At 37.0% G+C, this 26,966-nt stretch overlaps 1 protein-coding gene and 1 long non-coding RNA gene across 5 annotated transcripts in view; both read right to left on the bottom strand.

Annotated features, from left to right (window-relative positions):
* The window catches only part of ap3b1a (adaptor related protein complex 3 subunit beta 1a), a 147,661-nt gene that overhangs the window by 57,685 nt on the left and 63,010 nt on the right, over nt 1-26,966 (bottom strand). For 2 of the 4 annotated variants that reach the window (XM_021469001.3, XM_073935770.1), the window contains exons 17-22: nt 21,000-21,130; nt 19,661-19,802; nt 19,429-19,588; nt 8,426-8,621; nt 8,284-8,326; nt 406-506 (exon numbers count right to left, since the gene is read on the bottom strand). In XM_021469001.3, coding sequence (XP_021324676.2) covers nt 406-506; nt 8,284-8,326; nt 8,426-8,621; nt 19,429-19,588; nt 19,661-19,802; nt 21,000-21,130 — 773 coding nt within the window. The remainder of the gene's footprint in view (nt 1-405; nt 507-8,283; nt 8,327-8,425; nt 8,622-19,428; nt 19,589-19,660; nt 19,803-20,999; nt 21,131-26,966) is intronic. The other 2 variants (XM_073935772.1, XM_073935771.1) reach the window with 1 other exon arrangement.
* LOC137488531 (uncharacterized) lies at nt 1,697-7,351 on the bottom strand. The gene is made up of 2 exons (XR_012397142.1): nt 6,246-7,351; nt 1,697-4,567 (listed from the first exon to the last, which is right to left on the bottom strand). It is a non-coding gene; the product is annotated as an uncharacterized lncRNA (long non-coding RNA).

Genomic DNA, 26,966 nt, shown 5'->3' with positions numbered 1-26,966 from the left:
TAGATAGATAGATAGATAGATAGATAGATAGATAGATAGATAGATAGATAGATAGATAGATAGATAGATAGATAGATAGATAGATAGATAGATAAATAAATACATGCATGCATGCATGCATGCATACATACATACATACATACAAGCATGCATGCATGCATAAAGTTATAAGGTAAAGGTAAGGAAACAAACATGAAATGGCCTCCACAGAGTAATGATGGAAAGCAAATTACATTTGTCTCCTGCTCTTTTTGCTGATCTGAAAAATAGTCCGATTCGTGACTCAACAAACATAATGTGATCCGAACTCTGAGATTTTTTAATCCGTTACAGCACAAACGACTCAGTGACCAATCAGAATGAAGCATTGCAAAAACATAAAAAGTCAGAAGAACACAAACACACCTGTAAGGCCGATGTGGGAGAGATTGAGAGCCCTTGTAGGTCAGACAGGAGACTAGGAGACAAGATGGAGCTTTTGGGTGTCGTCACTGGCGTGGGAGCGACTGCAAACACAACAATGACATTAAAACCCAATAAAAAAAATTAAAGCATATTTCGGTTCTGATCTGAAACCTAGTGTGTGCTACTCAGCTAGACCTTTTAAGGCTCAATCAAATGAGATCAGAACATTTTCTTATATGTTGTGTGTAGTATTGTGGCTAATTTGACTTTGCTGTTAGATACTACTGAATACCTTAACAACTTTATGCATTTTTGGCCACATTTAATATACAGTTGATGTCAGAATTATTAATTAGACTTTGTTGATCGACAGTGAAAAAACTTAAAAATATGACTAAAGTATATGTACATTTACCGGCCACTTTATTAAATACACCTGTCCAACTGCTCGTTAACGCAAATTTCCAATTAGCCAATTACATGGCAGCAACTCAATGCTTTCAGGTGTAGGGTCCAGCCAGTTGGTCCAATGACGGTATCCAATGGTGGATGAAGGTTCACTGCATGTTCGGTCTTTCCAGTGCACAATGTTGATTTATATTAAACTTAACTCATATCTGACTCCAATTTTAGTATGAGATGGTTTAGAATATTAATATGTTTATCCTCGTTTTATCTGACTCCAATTATAAAACATTGAGAAGGTTATTTTGTTTCCTTTCACATTATTTTAGATTATGATTGAATATTCTCTTCGGTTCATCATTTTATGTTATTCTCGTTCATTGGGATCTCTATAACATCCTGAATCTTGTACCGGCCGAGTATACAATTTCTTAAGCACAAGCATGTCAGTCTTGGTCACTAAACAGGGGCGATTGACCGCTATCCTAAAAAGGCAGAACCCTACTTACTCAGATTAGGATATTTTTTATGCGGTCCCCATAGGTCTGCTACCTCCTAAATCAGACAGAGCTATTTAGTCATATAACGATCATTACTATAGAATTAAGCAGACCAGTCGTACTTAAACTAGTAGTAACTTTGAATAATCACTATACTATCTAAATAGTATTAAAAGTTTATCGGGTGAAGGACTATCCCCTTAGATATCCTTTTACAGCCTAAGTATACATGAATAAATGCCAATTTGTTAGTCGGAGCTCTAGAGACATCGTGTAACGTGCCGCAATGCTCCGTCTACCGTGTTCTAGTCCGCTACTAACCTGAACAGGGGCTTGTGGTGCTATGAAATTACCACAATCTACTAAAGATAATAACACGAACTCTGTTTGAATCATTCAAAACATAACAATTTATTAGTCAGGTAAATGTATTATGCCAATTCAATCAGTCAATTCATAAATGATCAATACAAAACATCAAATTATCAAAGATAAATCCAAGATAAAAAAGATGCATTCCTGACTTTGAAATATACATAACATGGGGCAGACCCCATGTTATGGGCTGATCTGGTTAGGCAGAATCGCCTTGAGCTTTTCTTAGCCCTTACCTTAAATAATCCGAGAATTCCCTCAAGAAAGGGGGTGTGAATGTATAACAAAAGGCATTCACACTTAGTGTCACACCCCTCACAGTGGTTCAAAAGATGCCTGAAGTTATATATTTATTGTTCTGATTATGTCTATTTCTGAGAGAATGAGACCATTGTACCAATCGCACTGAGACATTTCAAATGATATCAAACATGATAGTTAAAGTCAGTTTGGTTAATTCTAGAACATTCAAACATTGAAATGACCATATGTGTGAGTTAGGGGGATGAAGCAGACTCAGATGCAAATGCAGCAGGAACTGGTTTTTCCCGCATTCCTCCCTGGTGGGTTGTGAAGTCACCAGTCTCTGTTTTCAGCTCATGTTTTGAATTGTCAAAGATATCAGAATATTTGCAATATTTCAATTCTTACAGATAACCCCCATTTGATCCCGTGGGTCAGATATAAATGTGTCCATGGGGTCACTATGTATCCTTGTTGAGGTCGTTCAGGGGCAATTCAAGACAGTCTCTGCAGCATTATCAGTTGTAAGTCGTGTTCAGCAGGTAGCTAAACAGGTCCAGGCTCGTTTTCACCTCTTTTGATGAGCCTGACCCGAATGCACTGCTCATTCAGTCCATACAGGCCTTCATAGCTTCCACTGTGTCCTTCCCCTGACAAAAGTGTCCACGTCGTGTGGGCTTCTCATAGTCTGCTTCTTCTGATGAATCTGGTCATCTCCAGATATGCAGACATCGGCATGTGGGGGTCTACAGTGTGTATACACTGCCTTCTCTCGGACACCTAAACAGCAACTTGATGGCTCAGCGATTGAACAGTTATGAACTTGTGTCATTCTGCATTGGAGAAAGTCATGAGGTTAAGCATAAAATATATGATCAAAACATAAAAGTCAGCAAGTGCGAGTCGTACAACTGGTCTCAGGTCTCTTTCAATCTGTTTAAATGGTCCAATCAAAAACAGATAAGTCTTTGTCACCACTGAGATAGGGTATAATGATAGGGAGAATATTAAATATTCTTGGTTTGAATTACTCAAGGTAAAGCTATCAAAAGGTCAGTGCAACTTATTAAAACAGTATAACAGGCAGTATGCATCATAAAACATATCATCATGACAATACATTCAAATAAATGACATTCTTTTTTCAAAATGAAAAAAAAAAAACTTGAAGATATTTGTCATACATGATAGTAATCACATTATTTAACCATAATTATGAAGGTATATCTATAATAATGTGTGTGTTTGTGTGTGTATGTTGTGTGTGTGTGTGTGTGTGTGTGTGTGTGTGTGTGTGTGTGTGTGTGTGTGTGTGTGTGTGTGTGTTTGTGTGTGTGTGTGTGTGTTTATGTGTGTGTGGGGGGGCTTGAACACAATTGATGGTATTTGTCAAATTTAAATGTCCTAGTGATTATTAGAAGTGTCCTCACTTCGGTTTAATTTTAATCACTTTAGCACTTATACCTGTTATTGGTGATAGATTGGAAAACCAGGGGCCCTCTGGTTTGTCAACCATCCCCACAACAGTCAGTGTATCTATGGCAAGTTCGCCTCTATTGAAGTTTTATACCATCAATTTGTTGTCAAAGCCATGCAAATGTGTAATTTCTTTTCAGCTGACAGAGGGTGTCAGAGGGTGTTTGTTGTCTCGTCTGTCATCAGATTAATTATTCTGTTCTATGTGTGTGAGGCTAATGTGTTTTGTTCGTATAAACATGGACAAAAGATCTTAACTAAAGAGATTTGACTCCTGGGTCTTTGAAGACTAAGGTGTTATCTATGTGCCTGGGTTTACCTGTGGCTATGTGTCAGTGTAATGCTCCGAACAATGGTAATCAACTTTTATAATTGTGTTGCAAAATTTTAGTCCTGTTTAACAGGGAGCCAGCATAAGAATGTGAACATGAGGTGTGTTCCGGCTCAAATTGATTCCATATAATATCTTTTACGGAGCATTTTAAGGTGCAATGTTCAACGCTGGATCCTGTAAAAAATGCATTTTCATGGTTAATTTAATTATCACACTCTATACTCCTGTTTGTAGTTCAAACTGCAGCTATACAGGGGATAGCAGAGTTTTCTACTTTTGGAGATCAAAGCATGAATTTCAACATAGTTAATTCCATTTTCATACAGGACATGTGGTTTAACATGTGTATAGTATAAAAACAAATTTAAAAATGCCACCAGGATTCGTGACAATAGAGTCTGTTGCTATTGGTCTTTGCAGGAACAATGCAGTAAAGTTCTTTATCGCCTCTAGGTAACCAAGGTTTTAGTCCCATTGCTATTAAGCAATTTGGGAAGATTTTAACTATGAGATCTTTTTGTGTCTCTGTTTCATTTAACATGTAAATTTACATCTTTGTTGAAGAAAGATGTTTTGCGAAATCACATAGCCTCCTAGAATGCTGAATCCATTGATAAGATCAGCTGTGGATAATTGTTATTCTGATGACTGATCAAAGACTTTTTTCAGAGGACTCACTGCAGGTGAGGTGTTAGCACCACAGGGGTTCTTGCTTTGAGATGCAAGATGGGAGACTTTTGGCCTCAGGCTATGGCTTAACCTTTTGTTGCCCTCATTTGTATTTGTTTGATGTGGACCGGATCTGGAGTGTTCTTTGTTATTGGTCCGCCTAAGATGAGAACAAAAGCAGAGAGAACCATTTTTAGAATTTTCATCAGTTTCAAATTCAATCATGTGGAATTAATGTTAATGCATCATCTTGCAATATTAATTCTGGAAGCCACATGATGTTGCTGGTCAGATGTGAATTGCTGTTGTTGATTTCAGCATATTGTGAGTGTGTAACACCTGTTTACACAGTCTGCTGTATTCTGAGCATTATCTCCCAGTTCCGCTGGGGACATTTTTCTGAATCAATCAATGATTTTTCATTAATTTCAGTTCACAATCTAATAGGCCGATACCCATAGTTCATTTTTTGCTCTCATTAACAGTCAGATCTGTTGGCAGAAATCATTTCACCCTTTTGGTGTTCTCTGCTTAACGGTTGTCATTTTATGGTGTGACTCACAGGTTAGATCTTTTGACCCATAAAAACTTTGGTAACTCTGAATGTTATCATATCCATCCCCCTTTCATTATTTTTCTGGTGAGTTTAATTCTCTGATCAAATTTTAATTGTAGGTGGTGTTTTTCAGCGAGGATTTTATTGGTTTACAATCAGTTATGCTATAGTAGTTCTGTCAGTGTTTTCATTAAGCATAAAGAAAGCAAACCTCCTCAAGGTGAATGTTTCACCCTTGGTCTTTAGTGCCATGATTGGCGATTATAATATAATGTTCATTATTGTTTATTCCTAATGTAATTATATTATATTAAAATAGTATGTATTAAATATAATTATATCTGGTCTCTGGAGAGTGTTTTTAGAATGGCAGTGCATTTTAGCTTAATGCTTTTATCTTGTGATCAGGGTTGTGTTTGCTTGTAAGTTGCATGGAGAACAAAAGGGTCAGCAAAGGCTTATGGCCAAATGGAAGAATGTAATTGTTTTATGCAATTACAGCAAACACATTCTGAGCATCTTTTTATCACTTAGGTGAGATTTCTCTGCTCTCTGTCAGGACATTTGAATATGAAAAGGTTTGAGCAATCAGGAGGTCTAAGGGCTTATTTAAAGCTAAAATCTTTTATATTTAGTCTGTTTCGAGATTAAATTAAAGTATAGTGGATATTTTAGTTGATCAGCATCATATTTGAATTTATCCCCATTAAATTTAAATGGCAAATTTCTGATTTGTAAAGGCAGAGTTTTCATTAGAGCTTATTTGTCTTTTTTGCAATCAAATCATTCTGTTCTGCTCACCTTTATTTTTCACATGCAAATGCCTTTAAACAGACTGTTGTTATTAATCCAATTTAAAAGTTTACAATTGTTTTTAAATCTTAAGCCATTTTTTCCTGTTTTCCTTTTTTCCATTTTTCTCTTTTTTATAAAACAGTAGATTTAAAACAATGATAGTTTTTGATTTAAACTTTTAGGATCTAATTTATAACTCTCCACTGAGTCCCAGAATATAATTTGGATGATGTTATTCCAATTTTAAGCTTCAACTCTTGCTGCCTAGCAGACAAAGAGATTTCAGAGCAAGGGATGGCATTTATCTATAATGCTGCTATCATGTCCCTGATAATCAAAGTGGTTTTGTCTAATTCTCAACCCCACCGGATAATGCATTCCGGTCTAACATTTTTGAGCATTTCCGACTCATTCTATCAATGTGTTTATATAGTGTGCGTCCAGCTTTCCCTCAACATTTCTAATAGGCAAAGAAGAATTGACTTACCACAGCAGCTGAAGATAGAATAGAAGATCCAAACCTCTTGGTTGATATAAATCCATTTTGTGCTGGAAAGACGTAACTCGCCTGAGTTGGGAGATCACGGAGATGGGTCACCATTTTGTAAGGTCCAGCCAGTTGGTCCAATGACGGTATCCAATGGTGGATGAAGGTTCACTGCATGTTCGGTCTTTCCAGTGCACAATGTTGATTTATATTAAACTTAACTCATATCTGACTCCAATTTTAGTATGAGATGGTTTAGAATATTAATATGTTTATCCTCGTTTTATCTGACTCCAATTATAAAACATTGAGAAGGTTATTTTGTTTCCTTTCACATTATTTTAGATTATGATTGAATATTCTCTTCGGTTCATCATTTTATGTTATTCTCGTTCATTGGGATCTCTATAACATCCTGAATCTTGTACCGGCCGAGTATACAATTTCTTAAGCACAAGCATGTCAGTCTTGGTCACTAAACAGGGGCGATTGACCGCTATCCTAAAAAGGCAGAACCCTACTTACTCAGATTAGGATATTTTTTATGCGGTCCCCATAGGTCTGCTACCTCCTAAATCAGACAGAGCTATTTAGTCATATAACGATCATTACTATAGAATTAAGCAGACCAGTCGTACTTAAACTAGTAGTAACTTTGAATAATCACTATACTATCTAAATAGTATTAAAAGTTTATCGGGTGAAGGACTATCCCCTTAGATATCCTTTTACAGCCTAAGTATACATGAATAAATGCCAATTTGTTAGTCGGAGCTCTAGAGACATCGTGTAACGTGCCGCAATGCTCCGTCTACCGTGTTCTAGTCCGCTACTAACCTGAACAGGGGCTTGTGGTGCTATGAAATTACCACAATCTACTAAAGATAATAACACGAACTCTGTTTGAATCATTCAAAACATAACAATTTATTAGTCAGGTAAATGTATTATGCCAATTCAATCAGTCAATTCATAAATGATCAATACAAAACATCAAATTATCAAAGATAAATCCAAGATAAAAAAGATGCATTCCTGACTTTGAAATATACATAACATGGGGCAGACCCCATGTTATGGGCTGATCTGGTTAGGCAGAATCGCCTTGAGCTTTTCTTAGCCCTTACCTTAAATAATCCGAGAATTCCCTCAAGAAAGGGGGTGTGAATGTATAACAAAAGGCATTCACACTTAGTGTCACACCCCTCACAGTGGTTCAAAAGATGCCTGAAGTTATATATTTATTGTTCTGATTATGTCTATTTCTGAGAGAATGAGACCATTGTACCAATCGCACTGAGACATTTCAAATGATATCAAACATGATAGTTAAAGTCAGTTTGGTTAATTCTAGAACATTCAAACATTGAAATGACCATATGTGTGAGTTAGGGGGATGAAGCAGACTCAGATGCAAATGCAGCAGGAACTGGTTTTTCCCGCATTCCTCCCTGGTGGGTTGTGAAGTCACCAGTCTCTGTTTTCAGCTCATGTTTTGAATTGTCAAAGATATCAGAATATTTGCAATATTTCAATTCTTACACAGGCATGTAGACTGTGGGTACAAATGCCTTGTTGATACGAGAGGTCAAAGGAGAATGGCCAGAATGGTTAGAACTGATAGAAAGGCAACAGTAACTCAAATAAGCACTCGTTACAACCAAGGTATGCAGAAGAGCATCTCTGAACGCACAACACATCCACCCCTGAGGTAAATGGGCTACAAATCGACAAATCTGCAGCAGCTGCGCGATTCTATCATATCAAAATGGACCAAAATCTCTGAGGAATATTTCCAGTACCCTGTTGAATCTATGCCATGCAGGATTAAGGCCGTTCTCAAGGCAAAAGGGCTCAACCGGGACAGTAAGGTGTACCTAATAAAGTGGCCGGTGAGTGTATATACGATTATAAATGCATGTACACACACAAAAAAAAAAGTCATATTACTTATCAGTATAAAATCCTTTTAAAGCACACTATTTTGTTCAATTATCAAGGAGAACACAGAAATTATTCTATATAGAAAGAAACTTACAGTCATCCAGATCAAGCAAAGACACTTCCTTCTTCTCAACCTGCTGAAAACGCACACAAGCGTTACATTTACACGGATGCATATATATAACACAGAGCAAAAATTCTTAGCAGAATATGTTTTTTTTTTTTCTCAATCTCACCTTAACGACAGGTTTGGACTGAACAGGTTTAGACTTGGTGTTTTTCTTCTGATCTGTTCCCGAGTCTGAATCCGACTCCAGTTCCGATCCCGATTCCGATCCGGAGTCAGACGAGCTTTCAGACGACGAACTCCCAGAGCCTGATTCACTTTCTGATCTGGATTCACTCTTTCCAGCATTCCCATTCTTCTGCTTTCTGTCAATTGTGTCACACACACAAATAAAGATATATTCATATAATTATGACTATATTTCATTTCAGAAATCAAACAGACGAGCTGTAATATCACCTTAAATTTAAAAATCATCCAGTAAACACACTTTAACTCGGATCTAAAGACTTTCTCAGGTGTCTGCAGTGTGTGTCTGTGAGGTTTCTGCTCAAAATACCACACGAATCATTTATCACGCTATGTTGTAATTGCCTTTCTTTAGGTGAAAGCAAAAGTATCATTTTCTTTTGTGTCCCTCTGAATGCAAATGAGATGCTGAAATAAAGAGGGTGGAGCCTCACTTGCGAGAACTTGTGGCTCAAAATGCATCTTTTTGAAAACGCTATCCAAAGTGGAGGCTACACAGTTCGCCTCACAGCAAGAAGGTCACTGGTTCGAGCCTGGGCTGGGTCAGTTGGCATTTTTGTGTGGAGTTTGCATGTTCTCCCAGTGGGCTTCCTCCGGGTGCTCCGGTTTCCCTCACAAGTCCAAAGACATGCGCTGTAGGTGAACTGGGTAAGCTAAATTGTCCTTGGTGTATGTGTGTGAATGAGTGTGTATGGATGTTTCCCAGTGCTGGGTTGCAGCTGGAAGGGTATTAGCTGCATAAAACACATGCTAGATAAGTTGGCGGTTCATTCCATTGTGGCAACCCCAGATTAATAAAGGGACTAAGCCGAAAAGAAAATGAATGAATGAATGAATGAATGAATATGCAAAGCGGATGCATCTGAAAATGCTGTTTTCGTGTTACAATGTAAAGTGTAAACACGGAGGCTTTCGAAAACGATGACACGTGACCAATTGAGCTAACATGGTGGAGGACGTTGTATAGCAGATGTTTTGAATGCTGTTCATTGCTTTATTAAAGATTAATGTCAGTTTGTAGACGCTCCATATTGCCTCTCTTCAAAGGACATGGAATGTTTACAGCGAGCTGTTGTTCAGTGGGGGAAGCATTTTCCCACAACATTTCAAAGAGATGGAAAGTAAATAAAGGGCAGCCGGATATGACGCAGGTAAAAGTGTCTTACATCTGTGCACATGCGCAAAACTGAATGAAAGCTTTTTCAGTCATTTTAGTGTGGATGACTAAAAGGAATTGAAAACAATAGTGTGGACAGCGTTTTTAGACCAGATTAGCAGATGCAGATTAGTATAGACTTGGTTGTTTTGGTTGTGTTTTGTGATTTGCAGAATCTGCTGCTTTGTCGGTGGGTCATCTCACCTGAGAGACTCATTATGTGGCGCCTATAAAGAGTTCAACATTTGACATGAGGAGAGCTTGATTAGCCGCACCTTTCTGCCTAATGTTTTGATTATTTTATTTTGTTTTGGATCATGAACTTAGTCCAATATCATGCACAGATGATATTGCTGATTAGTCTTCCAGTTCCTGCTGCGGAAAAACATCCCCACAGCAAGATGCTGCCACCACCATGCTTCACTGTAGGGATGGTATTAGCCTGGTGATGAGCGGTGCCTGGTTTTCCCCAAACATAACGCCTGGCATTCACTCCAAAGAGTTCAATTTTAATCTCATCAGACCAGAGAATTTAGTTTCTTATGGTCTGAAAGTCCTTCAGATGCCTTTTGGCTAATTTCAGGCGGGGAGTGGCTTCAGTCTGGCCACTCTAGCATACAGGCCTGATTGGTGGATTGCTGCACAGATGGTTGTCCTTCTGTAAGGTTCACCTCTTTCCACAGAAGAACACTGGAGCTCAGACAGAATGACCATCGGGTTATTGATCACCTCCCTGACAAGGGCCATTCTCCCCTGATCACTCATCTTAGATGGTTGGCCAGCTCTAGGAAGAGTCCTGATGGTTCCAAACATCTTCCACTTATGGAGCTTTTAGAGCAGCAGAAATTTTTCTGTAACCTTCCCCAGCCTTGTGCGTCAGGGCAATCCTGACTCAGAGGTCTACAAACAATTCCTTTGTCTTCATACTTGGTTTATGCTTTGACATGCACTGTCAACCCTGGGACAGGTGTATGCCTTTTCAAATCATGTCCAATCAAGCAAATTTACCTCAGGAGAACTCCAATTAAGCTGCTGAAACATCTCAAGAATGATCAGTGGAAAAAAGAATGAACCTCAATGTAGATGTTCATGGCAAAGGCTGTGAATACTGATGTACATGTGATTTTTCAGGTTTTTTATTTTTAATAAATATGCAACAATTTCAAAAACTCTTTATTCACATTAAAATTATGGGCTATTGTGTGTTGAATTTTGAGGAAATAAATAGATTTAATCAATTTTGGAATAAGGCTTTAACATAAAAAATGTGGAAAAAGTGAAGCGCTATGAATACTTTCCGGATGCACTATATATTTGTTAATTATAACTTTTATTAATAAATCATTTCTCTTTATGATTTACCTGGTCTGCATTGTCTCTCTTATGTTACAATTTTGAGGCGTTGTAACAACTAAAAAATAACTATTTAAAAATATAATAAAATATAATTAATAAAATATAATAAAATAAATTAAAACATCTAAATATTGAGAGTCACATTTTAAATGTGTCCAAATTAAATTGTTAGCATTGCATATGGCTAATCAAAACGTAAGTTTTTATATATGTACTGTAGGAAGTTTACAAAATATTATTAATATTCTAATGAGTTTCGGCATAAAAGTTGAATCAATAATCAATAAATTTTGACCCATACAGTGCTCAGTATAAATGAGTACACACCCTTTTGAAAATGAATATTTTGATCCATTTCTCAGCGAATATAGACAATACATCATGATACATTTAAGCAACACTGTTTTGATAAACATATATTCATTAAAATAAGACTTTGGTCAAACTTATTTAGGAATAAAAAAAAAAAATACAATTAAATTAATTTTTTTCTGAGTTTTTGATTTTATGCATAAAACAAAACAAAAACTACAAAACTTTTATTTAATTTAATATTTTTAATTTAATATTTTAAGTTTAATACAATTTTATTTCATGATTTTCCCCAACATATTAATTTAGGTGTACTCAATTTTGGACTGTGATCTTGAGTTTTTTTGTTAGACTAGTTTCAGTTTTGGCTATGGTAGTGACTAATCTTAAATGCACAAATATATTCATGTAAAGCCTTCTACAGAGAATATTCATTTAAAAGAGAGATCTGATATCTGTGTACTTGTTTATCCTGAGCACTATACAATGTCATTTCCGCTATTGCTAAAAATAAACCCATGCAATTTAAGACGGTCTTGTGGTCCAGGGTCGCAAATTACTCTAATGCTTTTCTGTTAAAACAACAAAAACAACTTTGGATTGTAGCCCAGAAGTTGCAATTATTCAACGACCACCATTGCAATCAATTAGCATGTTTAAATATTTATTACTGGGTCAAATTCAACAACCTATAAAAGTGTTAAACAATAAGCCAGCAGCGAGGAACATTCACTGTTTAAACATCTGAAGGGACGGTGCCTGATACAGACAGAGAGAGGAGATTGGCTAAATTAGCAGAGGGAACAATGTCTGTTTAATTGTGAGATGATTAGATGGATTAATTTGGCCTTTAGATTTCATTTGCTCAGAGCAAGTGACACAAACACACACACACACACACACACACACACACACACACACACACACACACACACACACACACACACACACACACACACACACACACACACACACACACACACACACACACACACACACACACACACACACACACACACACACACACACACACACACTTCAACGGCAGCATTAAAGCAGGTTGTGTGTTTATTAATGAGAGCATTTCACGGTACTTGAGGATGTGGGCGAGAGCCTTAAATTATGCACAATGGTGGCAGAATAAACAAAGCAGGCAGTGTGCATCATACACAAGTGTGTGTGTGTGTGTGTGTGTGTGTGTGTGTGTTTGGGTATTAGCTGTTTAATTATAGGCTCTAATGAAGTAGGGCAGGGTCAACTACAGAAATGTTACGTCACAGCAATCAACGGTGTGTGCAAGGTGTTAATCGTGTGTGTGTGTGTGTGTGTGTGTGTGTGTGTGTGTATAGGCACATAACTTACATTTTCTGCGCTGGACTTTAGACCAGATTATAGTTAGTCAATGCCGCAAGTCTATTTCAGTTCCTCAAAATAGAAACACGCCAACAATGCGCCTTAAAGGGGTGGTCCAGAATGTAATTTTAAGGCTTGCTTGTGTTTATAAGATGCAAAGCAAGGTGTGCTCATGTTTCACTTGAAGGAAATCACGTTATTTTTTCATAAATCTTACTTTGATCATATACAGCTACTCAGCTAACATGAAAAGCACTGTCATATTTACTAGTTCCTCTGAAAGCCCCGCCCTCAAGCGACTCTGATTGGTCATCTGTCATAATGTGCTGCGATTCGCGGATGGGCTTCAAGTCACGCCCATACAAGCATGCGCTTTTTGTGTAAACAGTAAGTAAATCTCATGCCCGGTCTCTAAAATAAAATCTGACAAGTGTCTGTAACGAGTGAAAATGGGGTGCGGCTCCTTTAAGAAAGATCGCCATTGTGTGTGTCTATGTGTGTGTGTGTTTGTGAACAGTCTGTAGATGTGTGTAACACGAGAAGCACATGTGCACGGGGCTGATGTTTATTTTTATTTTTCTCTGATGCTCTGATAAATATGAATTTGTAGCTACATTGTTAGCGGTGCCAGTCAGCATTGCCAGTTGTTTACATCTTTGCTACAACATACCGTAAAGGCAAGACACTGTGCATGCCATGATCAATTTTAACAAATAAAAACTCACAGGCTACAGCTGCTGCTTGTTGGAGCTGCTCTTTCTTTGCGGAGATTTTAACCCAATCCAGCACTGAACTGGGAGAGATTCTGGAGCTGTTTTGTCACATCATGCTTGCTATGTATTTTATAATTCTCTGGAACATAATTAATATTGAACTGTAAGCACTTCTGTCTTTGTATTGTGTCGTTTGGAAGCCTAAATATAGAAACAGAAGAAGCTCTGTGGAAATAGCAGCGTTTGGATGCCATTTTAGCTCCCTCTGCTGTAAAAGTACAGCGCCTCAGGCCACGCCCCTTAGCTGCGCAGTGTGTGCAGTCTGCAGTAAAAGTACGTTTGTGATCTCACAGGCCTGGACGTATTTTTTAAAACTAAGGTCTCCCTTTGCATTGAACTTTAAGCTTTTTACATTCAGAGATGCTGCTTATGTTCACATAGTTACATTACACATCAACTAAAGTTTAAAATATGATATGGTAGTGGACCACCCCTTTAACACACCTCCTTCATAGACCAGAACACCCATGAGTCCACAAAGTGGCACAAATAAATTTGCTATTTAAACAACATAGTGGAAAACATGAAAATTAGGGTTGCGTTGGACTGAAAATAGCAACAAACTGCGCAAAACACATCTTGCGCCTTATAGCGCCAGTTGTATGATAGAGCCCAAAATGTTCACACTTCTATTTACACCCATGAATAGCACAATTTATTCGCCATGTTGCTATTTAAACAACATGGAATAAAACGTGAAAATTAGGGTTGCATTGGTCCTAAAATAGCAACAAATTGCGCAAAACACATCTTGCGCCTTATTGCGCCGGTTGTATGATAGAGCCCTAAATGTTCACGCTTCTATTTTCACATGAATAGCACAAATTATTCGCACATGTTGCTATTTAAACATCATGACGCAAAACGTGAAAATTAGGGTTGTGTTGTTCTGAAAATATCAACAAATTGTGCAAAACACATTACAGTATGTGCCTTATTGTGCCGGTTGTATGATAGAACCCAAAATGTTTACGCTTATATTTATGCATGAATAGCACAATTTATTCGCCATGTTGCTATTTAAACAACATGGGTCAAAACGTGAAAATTAGGGTTGCGTTGGTCTGAAAGTAGCAACAAATTGTGCAAAAAACGTCTTGCGCCTTATTGCGCCGGTTGTATGATAGAGCCCAAAATGTTTACGCTTCTATTTACGCATGAATAGCACAATTTTTTTGCCATGTTGCTATAAAAACATCATGTCTCAAAACGTGAAAATTAGGGTTGCGTTGGTCTGAAAATAGCAACAAATTGCGCAAAACACATTATGTGCTTTATTGCGACGGTTGTATGATAGAGCCCAAAAGGTTTACGCTTCTATTTACGCATAAATAGCACAATTTATTTGCCATGTTGCTATAACATCATGTCGCAAAACGTGAAAATTAGGGCTGCGTTGGTCTGAAAATAGCAACAAATTGCGCAAAACACATTATGTGCTTTATTGCGACACTTGTATGATGCCCAAAAGGTTTACGCTTTAAGCATGAATAGCACAATTTTTTTGCCATGTTGCTATAAAAACATCATGTCGGAAAATGTGAAAATTAGGGTTGCGTTGGTCTGAAAATAGCAACAAATTGTGCAAAACCACATCTTGCGCCTGATTGCGCGGGTAGTATGAAAGAGCCCAAAATGTTCACGCTTCTATTTACGCATGAATAGCAATATATTAGCACATGCTGCATTTGGTGTGAACACAGCATTACATTAAATACATTTATCTTTCAGAAATTCCAGCAGCTCAAACTCAAAATAAAATAATTAATATAAAAAATTTATACTAAGTATATTGATTTCAAAATGGCTATTAATATTAGTAGTCCAAAAATAACTACAGGTAAGAATGGGTTGAAATGATAATCGGAAACAAAATCTAATAAAAAAAGTAAATAGAAAATGTAAAATATCTTAACTAAATTACTGAGAGAAAAAAATCCTAACTGCTGAGTCTTTGCATGTGTGTGTGTGTGAGAGAGAGAGAGAGAGAGAGAGAGAGAGAGAGAGAGAGCGAGAGAGAGAATGTGTGCATATGAACAGATGGAGGGTGAGATTATTGGTGCCACATTTTATTAGTCACGTTTTATGCTGCCGCATACGCAATCACACAAACACACACTGAACACACACATTATTTACCTCCTGCACATACATAAAACGTTATAAGTTATACATTGTGCATCTACTTGTGTGCACACTTGAGGACAACACAGTCATGCACGTTTAAAAGGGCCAAAATCAATCTCACACACCATCTGTCTATATATTCCTGCACGTAAGCACGTCAAAATTAGCAATAGCATCTGATGTAATTATAAAGTGCTGGAATTCAGACCACTAAAGACTGATATGTAATATAATTACAAAAAAGAGACATATTTAAATGTCTTATGCTCACCATGGCGATATTTATTTAATCCAAAATACAGTAAAATGTCATTTATACTGTGATTCTCTTCAGTGCTAAACAATCATTAGGAAAACATTCAAATGTGGTGATTTGCTGTTCAGACGCTATATATTTATATGGAATTCTTTAATAAATAAAGAAATAAAGTATCATAAAATAAAAATATTTTTAAATAGATTTAAATTCCTTAATGCTTCAGTTTTGCTAGACAATGCATCTTTACAGAATAAACGTACTTGTTTTTTATTATATTATGCGAAGATTTAAACACTACAAAACTAGACCAGGGGTTCTCAATCTCGGTCCTGGATGTCTGCAGATCTTAGCTCCAACTTGCCTCAACATACCTGCAAGGATGTTAGTCTAGTTAGAAAGCTTAGTAAGGCTGCGGTCACACTAGAGCTAAAGAAATTCTGTCGTCTGATACTGCGAAAAGGGGCAGGATTAAACAAGATGATTACACATTAATAAAATCGAGCGATTGCTCCATAATTTAAATTTCTGTACAGAGAGGTCATGTTTCGATCCTCAACTGGTCTCATGCAGTAAAGTGATGCGATTTCGCAGGTTCACCAAGCTTGAACTTCCACCACAGCGATCTGCGAAACTTAACGCAGCAGCTTGCGTTTCGCGTCTGATGAATTTGCGCGAGTATGAATGGAAGACTATGGGAAGAAAAGTCCAGTGTGATTACAGCTTCAAAGCTTGATTAGCTAGCCCAGGTGCGTCTAATTGGGGTTGGAGTTAAAATCTGCAGGACACCGGGGCTGTTTCTCAATTCCAAGAATGCAGAGAATGGACTCGCGTTCTCATGGAGAGCGGTCATGCCAGGTCACCTCGGAGGAACGAACTTGGGAGACCGCGAAAACGGAGAACACATCCTGTGAGAAATGAGATGATGCATTCCTGAAGGGCACATGACCTTCACACATATTTAATGGGCTATGATTTAAACATTAAAGCATTTATACAACGAGTAATTGTTTAATCCTTTTCAATATATACAACATGCACAAAAACCTCACAAATAAACATTGCACAATACAAATAAAACTGATTTTATTATAAAAATTTAGCAAATAAACACCCTTGAGGCGTTTATGCTTTTTATGCAATTTTCATGATAATGTTTACTTTCACTGTTTCATTTAGGGAAACTCCTGAGATAAATAAGTTATATCTATGAACTTAAATAATAAAATGCTGAGCTTCCCACCTCCTTTATTCAGCTGCCATTGACTTGGAACTTCTACGGTGCTGAAGTCTGCATCGACGCATCCTCGAAATCAAGAATGCATCCAGGAACTATTACGTGTCCTCCGTTCTTGCGGTCTTAAGTTTTGAAACTGAACTATGTTGATTGATGACGTTACACAAGAACGCCGAAGAATGTATATTGAGAAATGGCCTGAATCTCAAGAACCGAGATTGAAAACGCCTGTACAAGACCATTAAATTGAACAGAAAGAATCTGATTGGCCAGAGTACCTGTTTTTATTTTTTTGTTTTTTATTGTCTGGTTTGTTTTTTTTATGGTCCAGAATTTTTATTTTGGTGCATCCTTAATGTTCAGAGTAAAAAAAGAAAAAGAAAAAAAAACATATTTACGAAAGCAAGCAATAGCAAACTAATACCTTTGACTCCTGATAATACATTATTAAGACCATTCCCACATCCATTCCAAAACACTGGTAAATTCTGACATCATTAACCAAAAATGGCCTGTAAATGGCTGCGCTTGTATTTGTAAACATAATAGGGTAAGGCATTTGTTGATAGATTCACTTTTTTAAAGCTTTCGCATTCACGCAGCAGCTTTTTATCCCAGAGACATTCAAAGGCAAAACCACGGCTAAATGTTTGCACATTTGACGACATTACAAATTCTGTGGATTGATAAGTATTGTGAACACCATGAACTTGGTGCATTGTGAACTTTGATGTAAACACATGGAGGAACACTTGTCGACATGTGCATTTGTTTGTGTGCTAGCACTCACCGGAGCACTCCTTCACGTGCACGAGCACCATGCAGCTGAACGAAGGGCTTGCAGTTAAACTCATTAGCAGTTTGTCAGAAACATTTTATTGATAATTTTTTCCACAGTTGGCATTAAAAGGCCATGAAACCTCCCTCTTTCGGTTCAAGGTTTGGCCGGCAGAGCAGAGTAAAAAGAGGGGCCGAATAACTGTTGTCACAGTTGACACAAACCATGAGTAGACGCATGATTTTATAGTTTACAAAGTGAAAATGAAAAGAAATAAAAAGTAATTTAATGCCCTGCTACATCCGTTTTTGTAATTTCACATATGCATAACCCCAATCGATGTAAACATTACAAATGAGGAGGACTTCTCTTGAATCCCCGGGTCTGAATGCAGACACAGTGGATAGCAGTGCAGCAGGTCTCTTGCCCTGTCTATTCCAATCATCAGTAGCCCTGCCGGTAATCTGTATGATTTTAAGCATTGGTGAACACAGCAGCACGGATATAGGCGATGTGTCTGAATGGTAACGAACTCAACTGATAAAAGACAAAGTCCACCATACACATATTCTTGTACAGCTCTCCCAACAAAAATGCTTGCTAACAGCAAGCTTGGCTGTATCAGCCCTGACAGCATCACAGGGAAAACCATGCAACATACCCTGTGGATTATGGAAACTAACTCACGACCCTTCATGAACAGCTAAATGCTCCTCATCATACACAGATGCGGCCTCGGCCAATCATTGGGTCTCACAGCTTGGCTGGACAGCCTTGCCTCGTGCTTGCACATGCTCTCATGAATAATAAAGAAGCAAGGTCTTATAGGATAAGAAAATTTAGCTATGAATAATAATGAGAAACCGACGCATCATCACTCCACTAGCAGATTCGCATTACGTCACTAATTTTGATCTCGCCCCAAAAAATACTGTAAACCTTAAAAATGAAATTAGCTGACAAAAGCTTAAAATGATTCAGTTTCCCACAGTTAAAGCTAACAGGTGCTAATGCTGTCTTAACTGGTGCTCAACACATACAAATCTGTTTTAACCTTTAATAATAAACATGGAAACGTTATCTGACTAACAACTTGCAGATGATTGTGATTGGAAAAGTATTCAAAGGCTTTTATTTTCATGAAGAGCGCAGATGTGAATGTGTCTGAATGTTCTGACTGGTCGAAGTAGACATCTCACATCAGCACTAGACGTGAACGCGCTCTTTCTGCCAATTTTCCTTACCGGTAATGTTACTTCTCTTTCTGGAAAATTGCCAGAATTTACCAGTATTTCAAAAAGGGCTTGTTCACACATGATCCCTTTCCCAAAAATTGCCGGTAATTTTCTTGAAAAGTCTGTCTGTGTAAAAGGAGCTATTGTCTTACACTTAAAAATGACATTTGCTGCTTGTTTAAACTACTTTCACATGATTTTTTGGGAGGACAACTTAATTGTTTTATGTTTGATCAACTTAAATTTTAAAAAACATTAAGTTAACTTAATCGATTTGTGTTGCAAAGTTGTGATTGGTTGATTTAAATGAGCTCATTTAGGTGTTGAGTAAGACGTGTACCTGTTTTTACTGTCTGGCTTCTGCTGTTGTATCTTTTTGTTTTTCTGGGTTTTCTTCTTCTTGTCAGAGTCTGATTCACTGGAGCTCTTCTCTGATTGGCTGGAGCTGCTCTTGTTTGAAACCTCGCTGTTTTCCTCGCTCTCAGATCCACTTTCTGACTCTGCATGTGCACACAAACAGGTTAAAACGAGTTGCAAAGTAGCAAAAACATGCTCTTATTTCACATCCAAACCTTCACTGCTGCTGCTACTGCTGTCTTCACTGTTGCTTTCCTCATCCTCTTCTTCTTCTTCCTCCTCCTCATCGGAGTAAAACTTCTCTTTAGATTTACCAGCTTTGGATTTACCAAGTGACGGTGCTCCGGATTCTTTCACCTGCCACAAAGAACAAAAACATGAGGTAATGCTCATAATAAAAAGGGTAACTTTTTAAGCAATGTTGCTGGGTAACTTTGGGAAATGATGCCATAAATGGGTAACTAGGAGAGAAACGGGGGAACTAATTAAGGCAATTTTCTTTCCCATTCTTAGTAAAAAAGTAACCAAGCAATATCGCTTTGCAAAACTGCCTGGTAACATTGCCCAAAGAGTTGCGCTGTGTATCATTAGCATTAGGTGATTATTATTTAAGACCTGATTACATCACCACGCTGGGATTTTTAGTTGTGGTCCATCCATGGTGATTTATAAAATACAAGTCAACTGCTAGCATTTTCAGTAGAGATGCACCCAATTTTCGGTCACCAAAAATTACTGTTAAAAAATGTATATAAAAATAGGGTTGTGCTTTTTTTGTACGCAGAACACACAGCGCTATACACTAATATTTATATATATATATATATATATATATATATATATATATATATATATATATAGTGCTTATTTCATTGCCCCATGCAAAGGATGGATAGATTGTTGCCGCGTCAAACAAAACACAAGAGTAGAGTGTGCGAAAAGTTCAAAATGGCTTAAAGGGGAGCTATTAGATCCTTTTCATAAGATTTATATATGTATACACACACACACACACACACACACACACACACACACACATATATATGTATGTATATATGTGTGTGTGTGTATTTATAGCTCCTGATTGGTTAACACGGTGCGAATATCCACTGAAGTTCAGATTTCTGAAGCCGTGCGATTCGCGCGTTAAGCACACCAAACACGCAAACTGCATAATAACGCTCAATGATTCGCACAATTCGTGCGTATCGCATCGTAGAATGTCTATTCGCACCTTTGCATTGACTTAACATGTAAATCACTCGCGCTCGACGCTTCTTCCACATGTGGTGTGAACGCAGCATTCAGGGTAAATTTTGAAGCCCTTCCCCTTCACATTCTCTTTCAAGGGACAAGGGGAAACGGAAAAAGGTACAAAAAAAATAATTGGGATTGGGCCTAAGTTAACGTAATCGATTTGTTTTGGGACAACATGAAGGTTTTTTTACAGTGCATGAAGTGAAGCAATTGGTTTGTGGATAAAACAACATTATTTACATAATCATGTGACTGAATTTTTGGATGAACTGTCAATATTAGAAAAGGATGTCTTACCGGTTCCACTACTTCCACATTTCTTACGGATTGGTCAGGAGCAGCAGCCGGCCAATCAGAGAGCTCCAGGTACCCGGTGGCCTGGGAATTGAGTGTATGAGAGAGCGTGCCAAGCTGATATCGATCACGATCTGAAAGACGGAGAGAAAGAGAGAGAAAGAAGGAGAGAAAGATTAGGAGCAATATACATGCTGATGTCATCAAACAGTGTAAAGTCACGCTGACTGAAAACCTGTAAGATCTCTGATACCATTTTGGTTTTATTCTGTGAAAGATCACATTTCTAAACATAATAGTTTTGATTACTCATCTCTAATAACTGATTTATTTTATCTTTGCCATGATGACAGTAAATAATATTTGACTAGATATTTTCAGGACACTTCTATACAGCTTAAAGTGACATTTAAAGGCTTAACTAGGTTAATTAGGCAGGTTAGGGTTATTAGACAAGTCATTGTATAACGATGGTTTGTTCTGTAGACAATCGAAAAATAAATTTTGCCTATGAAGGCTAATAATTTTGACATTAAAATGTTTTTTTTATTATTATTATTTAAAACTTTTATTCTAGCCGAAATAAAACAAATAAGACTTTCTCCAGAAGAAAAAAATATTATAGGAAATACTGTGAAAAAATCCTTGCTCTGTTAAACATCATTTAGGAAAGATTTGAAACAGAAAAAATATTTTAGAGGAGCGCTCATAATTTTAACTATAACTTTATTTAAATATATGTAAAATGCATGCGTCATTAATATATTTAATATACTATACCACTACTATAAAAACAAAATTAAGGTGGATGAGACATTATGCAAAAGTTTTGCTAAAGGGTTCTAACTTTTGCCACCATCTCTGGACATTACTATACTTCTTTGTCATAATAAACAAAAAAAGCAATAAATGTCCTAACAAGGCTTTAGAAGACCTGCTGGGTAATTGACATTAAGCTGGCAGAAATGCCACGGCATTCAGGTCTGCCTGCGTGCCCTTCTCACAACACACTGGGTTCATCCCATAATTACTATAGCATATGAGCGCATATTCACTCTGGCTCTGCAGAATATACACATAAGAATATAAACACCACTAAACAGAGGAGCTGAAGCACGATTATTAAAAATGACAGCAGCAGCTAAATGTCTCGCAAATGTTACAGGGTAAAATTTATGCAGCATAAATGAAATAAAGGCTAACGGCTGCCTGTTCACTAATTTATTTTAATCCACAGTAACCATGGGGACAATGATGAAAAAATAAAAGCAGGCCCATCAGAAACAAAAACCGGAGAAGCACATCATCAAAATATTTTTTTAAATTATGTTTGATTGATATATGTGATATAATTTTAAAAATGGAACATGACCATTTTTTTTTTTTTAAATGTCTGATGGTAAATCATACTAAATGTTTACTATTTTAGTTTTGTTAGGATTACCTAAATCATTTACATTTGCTAAATGCCAGAATAATGAGAGAATTTTATTTATTTTATTTATTTATTTATTTATTTTTTTTTTTTGAGAATTTGTCATTAATTTCTAGACAGTGAAAAGTTTACATACATTTCCTTGGTATTTTTTTAGCGTTGCTTTTAAACTCTATAACTTTGGTCAAATGTTTTGGGTATCCTTCCACAAGCTTCTCACAATAGTTTAAAAAAAATTTTTTGGCCCATTCCCCCTGACAGAATTAGTGTAACCGAGTCAGATTTGTTGTCTTGCTCGCATAAGTTTTTTCAACTCTGCCCACAAATTTTTTATTGGATTGAAATCAGGGCTTTGTGATCGCCACACCAACACATTCACTCTGTTGTCCTTAAAGCACATTTTAACTTATTTGGCAGGATGCTTACGGCCATGGACTGTTTGGAAGACCCATTTGTGGCCAAGTTTTAATTTCCTGGCTGATGTCTTGAGATGTTGCTTCAGTATTTCTACATAATGTTCTTTCTTCATGATGCCATCTATGCTGTGAAGTGGACCAGTCCCTCCTGCAGCAAAACAGCCCCACAACATGATACTGCAGCCCCCATACTTCACAGTTGGAATGGTGTTCATAGGCTTGAAAGTTTTCCCCTTTGTCCTCCAAATGTAACACTGGTCATTATGGCCAAACAGTTCAATCTTAGCTCCATAAGACCACAGGACATATCTCCAAATATTATTCCTTTTCTCAGTGTATTTTCCAAATTGTAATCTGACTTTTTTTTGTTGATTCTGGCTTGTTGATTTTCTTATGTTGTCACACAAGGAAGCAGTGTGTTTGATATTTTCCTTAAACATTATTCTATAGTTGTGCTTCTAATTAACTCAAATGTTGTCAATTAGCCAATCAGAAACGTACAAAACCTTGACTTCATCATCTGAGCTTTTTCAGAGGCATAATAATCTGATTGTATGTAAACTCGACTTTTAAGAAAAGTTTTCCCTCTCTCTCTCAAAATATCTCTCTCATTATTCTGCTTTTAAGCACAACAGAAGAAAATGTGATAATCCTAACTTACCTAAAAAAGAAAGAGTTTAGTCACATTAACATCTGACTTTTTTTTTTCAAATGGTTATGTGCCTTTTTTTTTACAGTGTATGTAAACTTTTGGTTTCAACTGTGCAAATATATGTGTGTGTGTGTGTGTGTGTGCGTGTAAGATGTATGCAACAGTTTTACTTTACATTGTTAACGTGGTGGACGTTGTGCGCTCTCTCTCTCTCTCTCTCTCTCTCTCTCTCTCTCTCTCTCTCTCTCTCTCTCTCTCTCTCTAACATGCTTGAATACTTGTGCTATATGAAGCAATATAAAAGCTTCTTTAGTCGTCGTGTATGAGATTAAGGGTTCGGTACTCTGATGCTTTCATCTCAGAACAGACTTCAGAAGAGTTGACATCATTCGCTATGGTATTTAATGATGCACGACTCGTATTTACAGGTGAAAATCCGATCTACCTGCTTACACTGCAGACACGAGGGCACAGATCCGATTCATACGTATATCAGTTAAATTTCAACACATGAACAAGGCCTGAATCTGATTTGAGTAAATCAGAATCGGTGTGATTTTTTTCCTGCTTACATGTACATGGGCCATGTCTGATCTGTGCCACATGAGAGGAAAAAAAATAAAAATCAGAATTGGGTCACTTGAACCACGCAGTGTAAATGCAGTCTTTGAAAGCAGGGTGCAATGTGAACACAGGCATAGATCTTCTCAGGGTATGATGATATTCAATAGGCACTGTACACAATAAACACATTTTTAAAATTGTATTCTAATTATCCACAAACATGAAACAAGTTAAATGTAAACTTTTAAAAATTTCATTATAGAATGTGATCAGTACGTACTGTAGGTACAAAACCCTGGAGCTTTCCATCGAAAGCAAACAATTTTACAGGTCAGCTTTATGACAGAAAGCAGGTTATGATGTCGCAACTCGCATCTTTTCATAACTTGGCAAACAAAGACATGTCGCTTTGAGTTTCATCACGCAGAGGCATAATCAGGCCTTACAAACTTTATTACCTCCTATTAAGAGCGGGACACGCTTTAGCAAGCAGCGAGAGCGATACTCAGCACAACAAAAATTACCCTCAGCGACAGCCGGCATCGATCACACGCAGCGCATCCTAGTGCTAAAAAACCCCAAACCATCCATCCATCCATCCGTCCATCCATACAGGAGCAAATGAGGAACACACTCTTCCTGCTTAAACTCCTGCTTAATTGCAGGTGAAGTGTGTGGATGTACAGGAGGAGCGTAGAGACGTTTGGGCGCCTGAGGGTCAGACGGGTCTCTCAGACTCATCTGTCTGTTATTAAACCGCAGCGAATCCAACAATTCAATTACGCATCGAAGAAACAGAAACATTTACAGCACAAATGAAATCAAAACTAACCATATTGATTTTGCTAGCACACATTGCTGGTTTTGTGGTGAACGATTCATTAGTGCGTGTAATTAAGAGAAAAATATAGTTTGCCCTTAAAATCAAAATCTGAAAATGCACTTCCTGTTTGTTTTCAGTTAAATTCTCAGATTACGTCAGTCTGAGATATTGGGCGGGGCTAACATACTTAACCACGCCCCTTTTAACAGTTAGTTTTGACAACACACAAACAGTGAGGAGAGGGTGTCTGTTAGGTTATAATAATTCCTCTAAAACCCCATCTTCCTAAATGAAATGCCTGCTTTACTACATCCAATCAGCTAGCAGCAGAAAAACAAGCCACGCCCACTGTTTACTCATTAATATTCTGTTTCGCTAGGAGCTCTAATACGAAAAAGAAAAAAGGTTGCAGCTTTCAGTTTAAGCCTCATTCACATTGAGCGACTCGCAGCGGCAAAGCGACAAGCGACCCTTTTACTGGAAATTGAGCAACTTCTGGCGACCTCCGCTACAAAGACGGTGCTAGTGTGAATGAGGCATCATGCGGCTTTTATTTTTGTGTGTTGTATTGATTATTCCAGAGCCTACAGTGAACGAGTGCAATGAAGGAGTTGCATTTTAGCATTTCTTTTTGCCAAATGACTGTTTGTCAATAAGTGTAATATATATAATATATGTATATTATATTGAAAATAGGCTCATTTTACAACTCCGCTAGAGTTAAACTGATGAGTTTCACCATTTTTCAATCCATTTAGCTGATCTCCAGGTCTGGCAGAAGCAATATTAGCTTAGCATAAATCATTGAATCAGATTAGACCATTAGCATCTCTATCAAAAATGACCCAAATTGTTCCTATAATTTTCCTATTTTAAGCAATATGGACTTAATGGAACAGTCTCTTTAATTTTTAATATTGAAAATAGGCTCATTTTACAACTCTGCTAGAGTTAAACAGGTAAGTTTTACCATTTTTAAATCCATTTAGCCAATTTCCGGGTCTGGTGGGAGCATTTTTAGCTTAGCTTAGCATAGATCATTGAATTAGATTAGACCAGTAGCATCTTGCTCAAAAATGACCCAAATTGTTCCGATAATTTTCCTGTTTTAAGTTGGACTCTTATGTTGTAACCCTGTGTACTAAGCCTGATGAAAAAAAATAAAGTTTTTTCCTTATTTTGACTGGAAGATCACTACAGCTCTCAAAATGAAAAACATTTCCTAAACTAAAATTTGGGTCAAGAAAAGACATTAAAATTAATCGAAAGTAAGGTATAGGGATGGGCGATATGGATGATATAGAACGCTCTATATTTTTTAAAAATGAAAAAGGCAGATTTTACAAATCTGCTAGAGTTAAACTAGAGTTTTACCATGTCTGATTCCATTATTTATCCAATCTCTTGGCATGATAGTAGCACTTTTAGCTTAGCACAGATCATTGAATGATATTAGACCATAAGCATCTCTATCAAAAATGACCCCAATTGTTCAGATAATTTTCCTATTTTAAGTTGGACTCTTATATTGTAACATTGTGTACTGAGCCCCAATAATTTATTTATTTTTTCTGATCGTGACTGGGTGATCACTGTAGCTCTCAAATTTTAAAGCAACACTTCCTCAACAAAGATTTTAGTCTAGTTAAGACAATAAAATGAATTTAAAATAAACCAAAAGTAAGATATGATATAGGGATGGGCAATATGGACTTAATGGAATACTCAATTCTTTTTATTATTATTATTAAAAATAGGCTCATTTTACAATTCTGCTAAAAATAAAAAGTTGAGTTTTACAATATTTAAATCTATTCAGCCGATCTCTGGGTCAGGCGGGTTCATTACTAACTTAGCTTAGCATAGCATAGATCATTGAATCAGATTAGACCATTAGCATCTCGATCAAAAATGAGAGTTTCGATAATTTTCCTATTTTAAGTTGGACTTTTATGATGTAACATTGTGTACTAAGCCTGATGAAAAAAAAAATTCCTTATATTGACTAAAAGATTACTGCAGCTCTGAAAATAAAGAAAAGTACCTAATAAACAAAGATTTTAATGTAAAGATAAGACAT

The sequence above is a fragment of the Danio rerio genome, chromosome 21, assembly GCF_049306965.1.
Source record: "Danio rerio strain Tuebingen ecotype United States chromosome 21, GRCz12tu, whole genome shotgun sequence".
NCBI classification, from domain to species: Eukaryota; Metazoa; Chordata; class Actinopteri; order Cypriniformes; family Danionidae; genus Danio; species Danio rerio.
The sequence above is the reverse complement of the archived record's forward strand: the minus strand, read 5'-3'. Positions and strand labels throughout refer to the sequence as shown.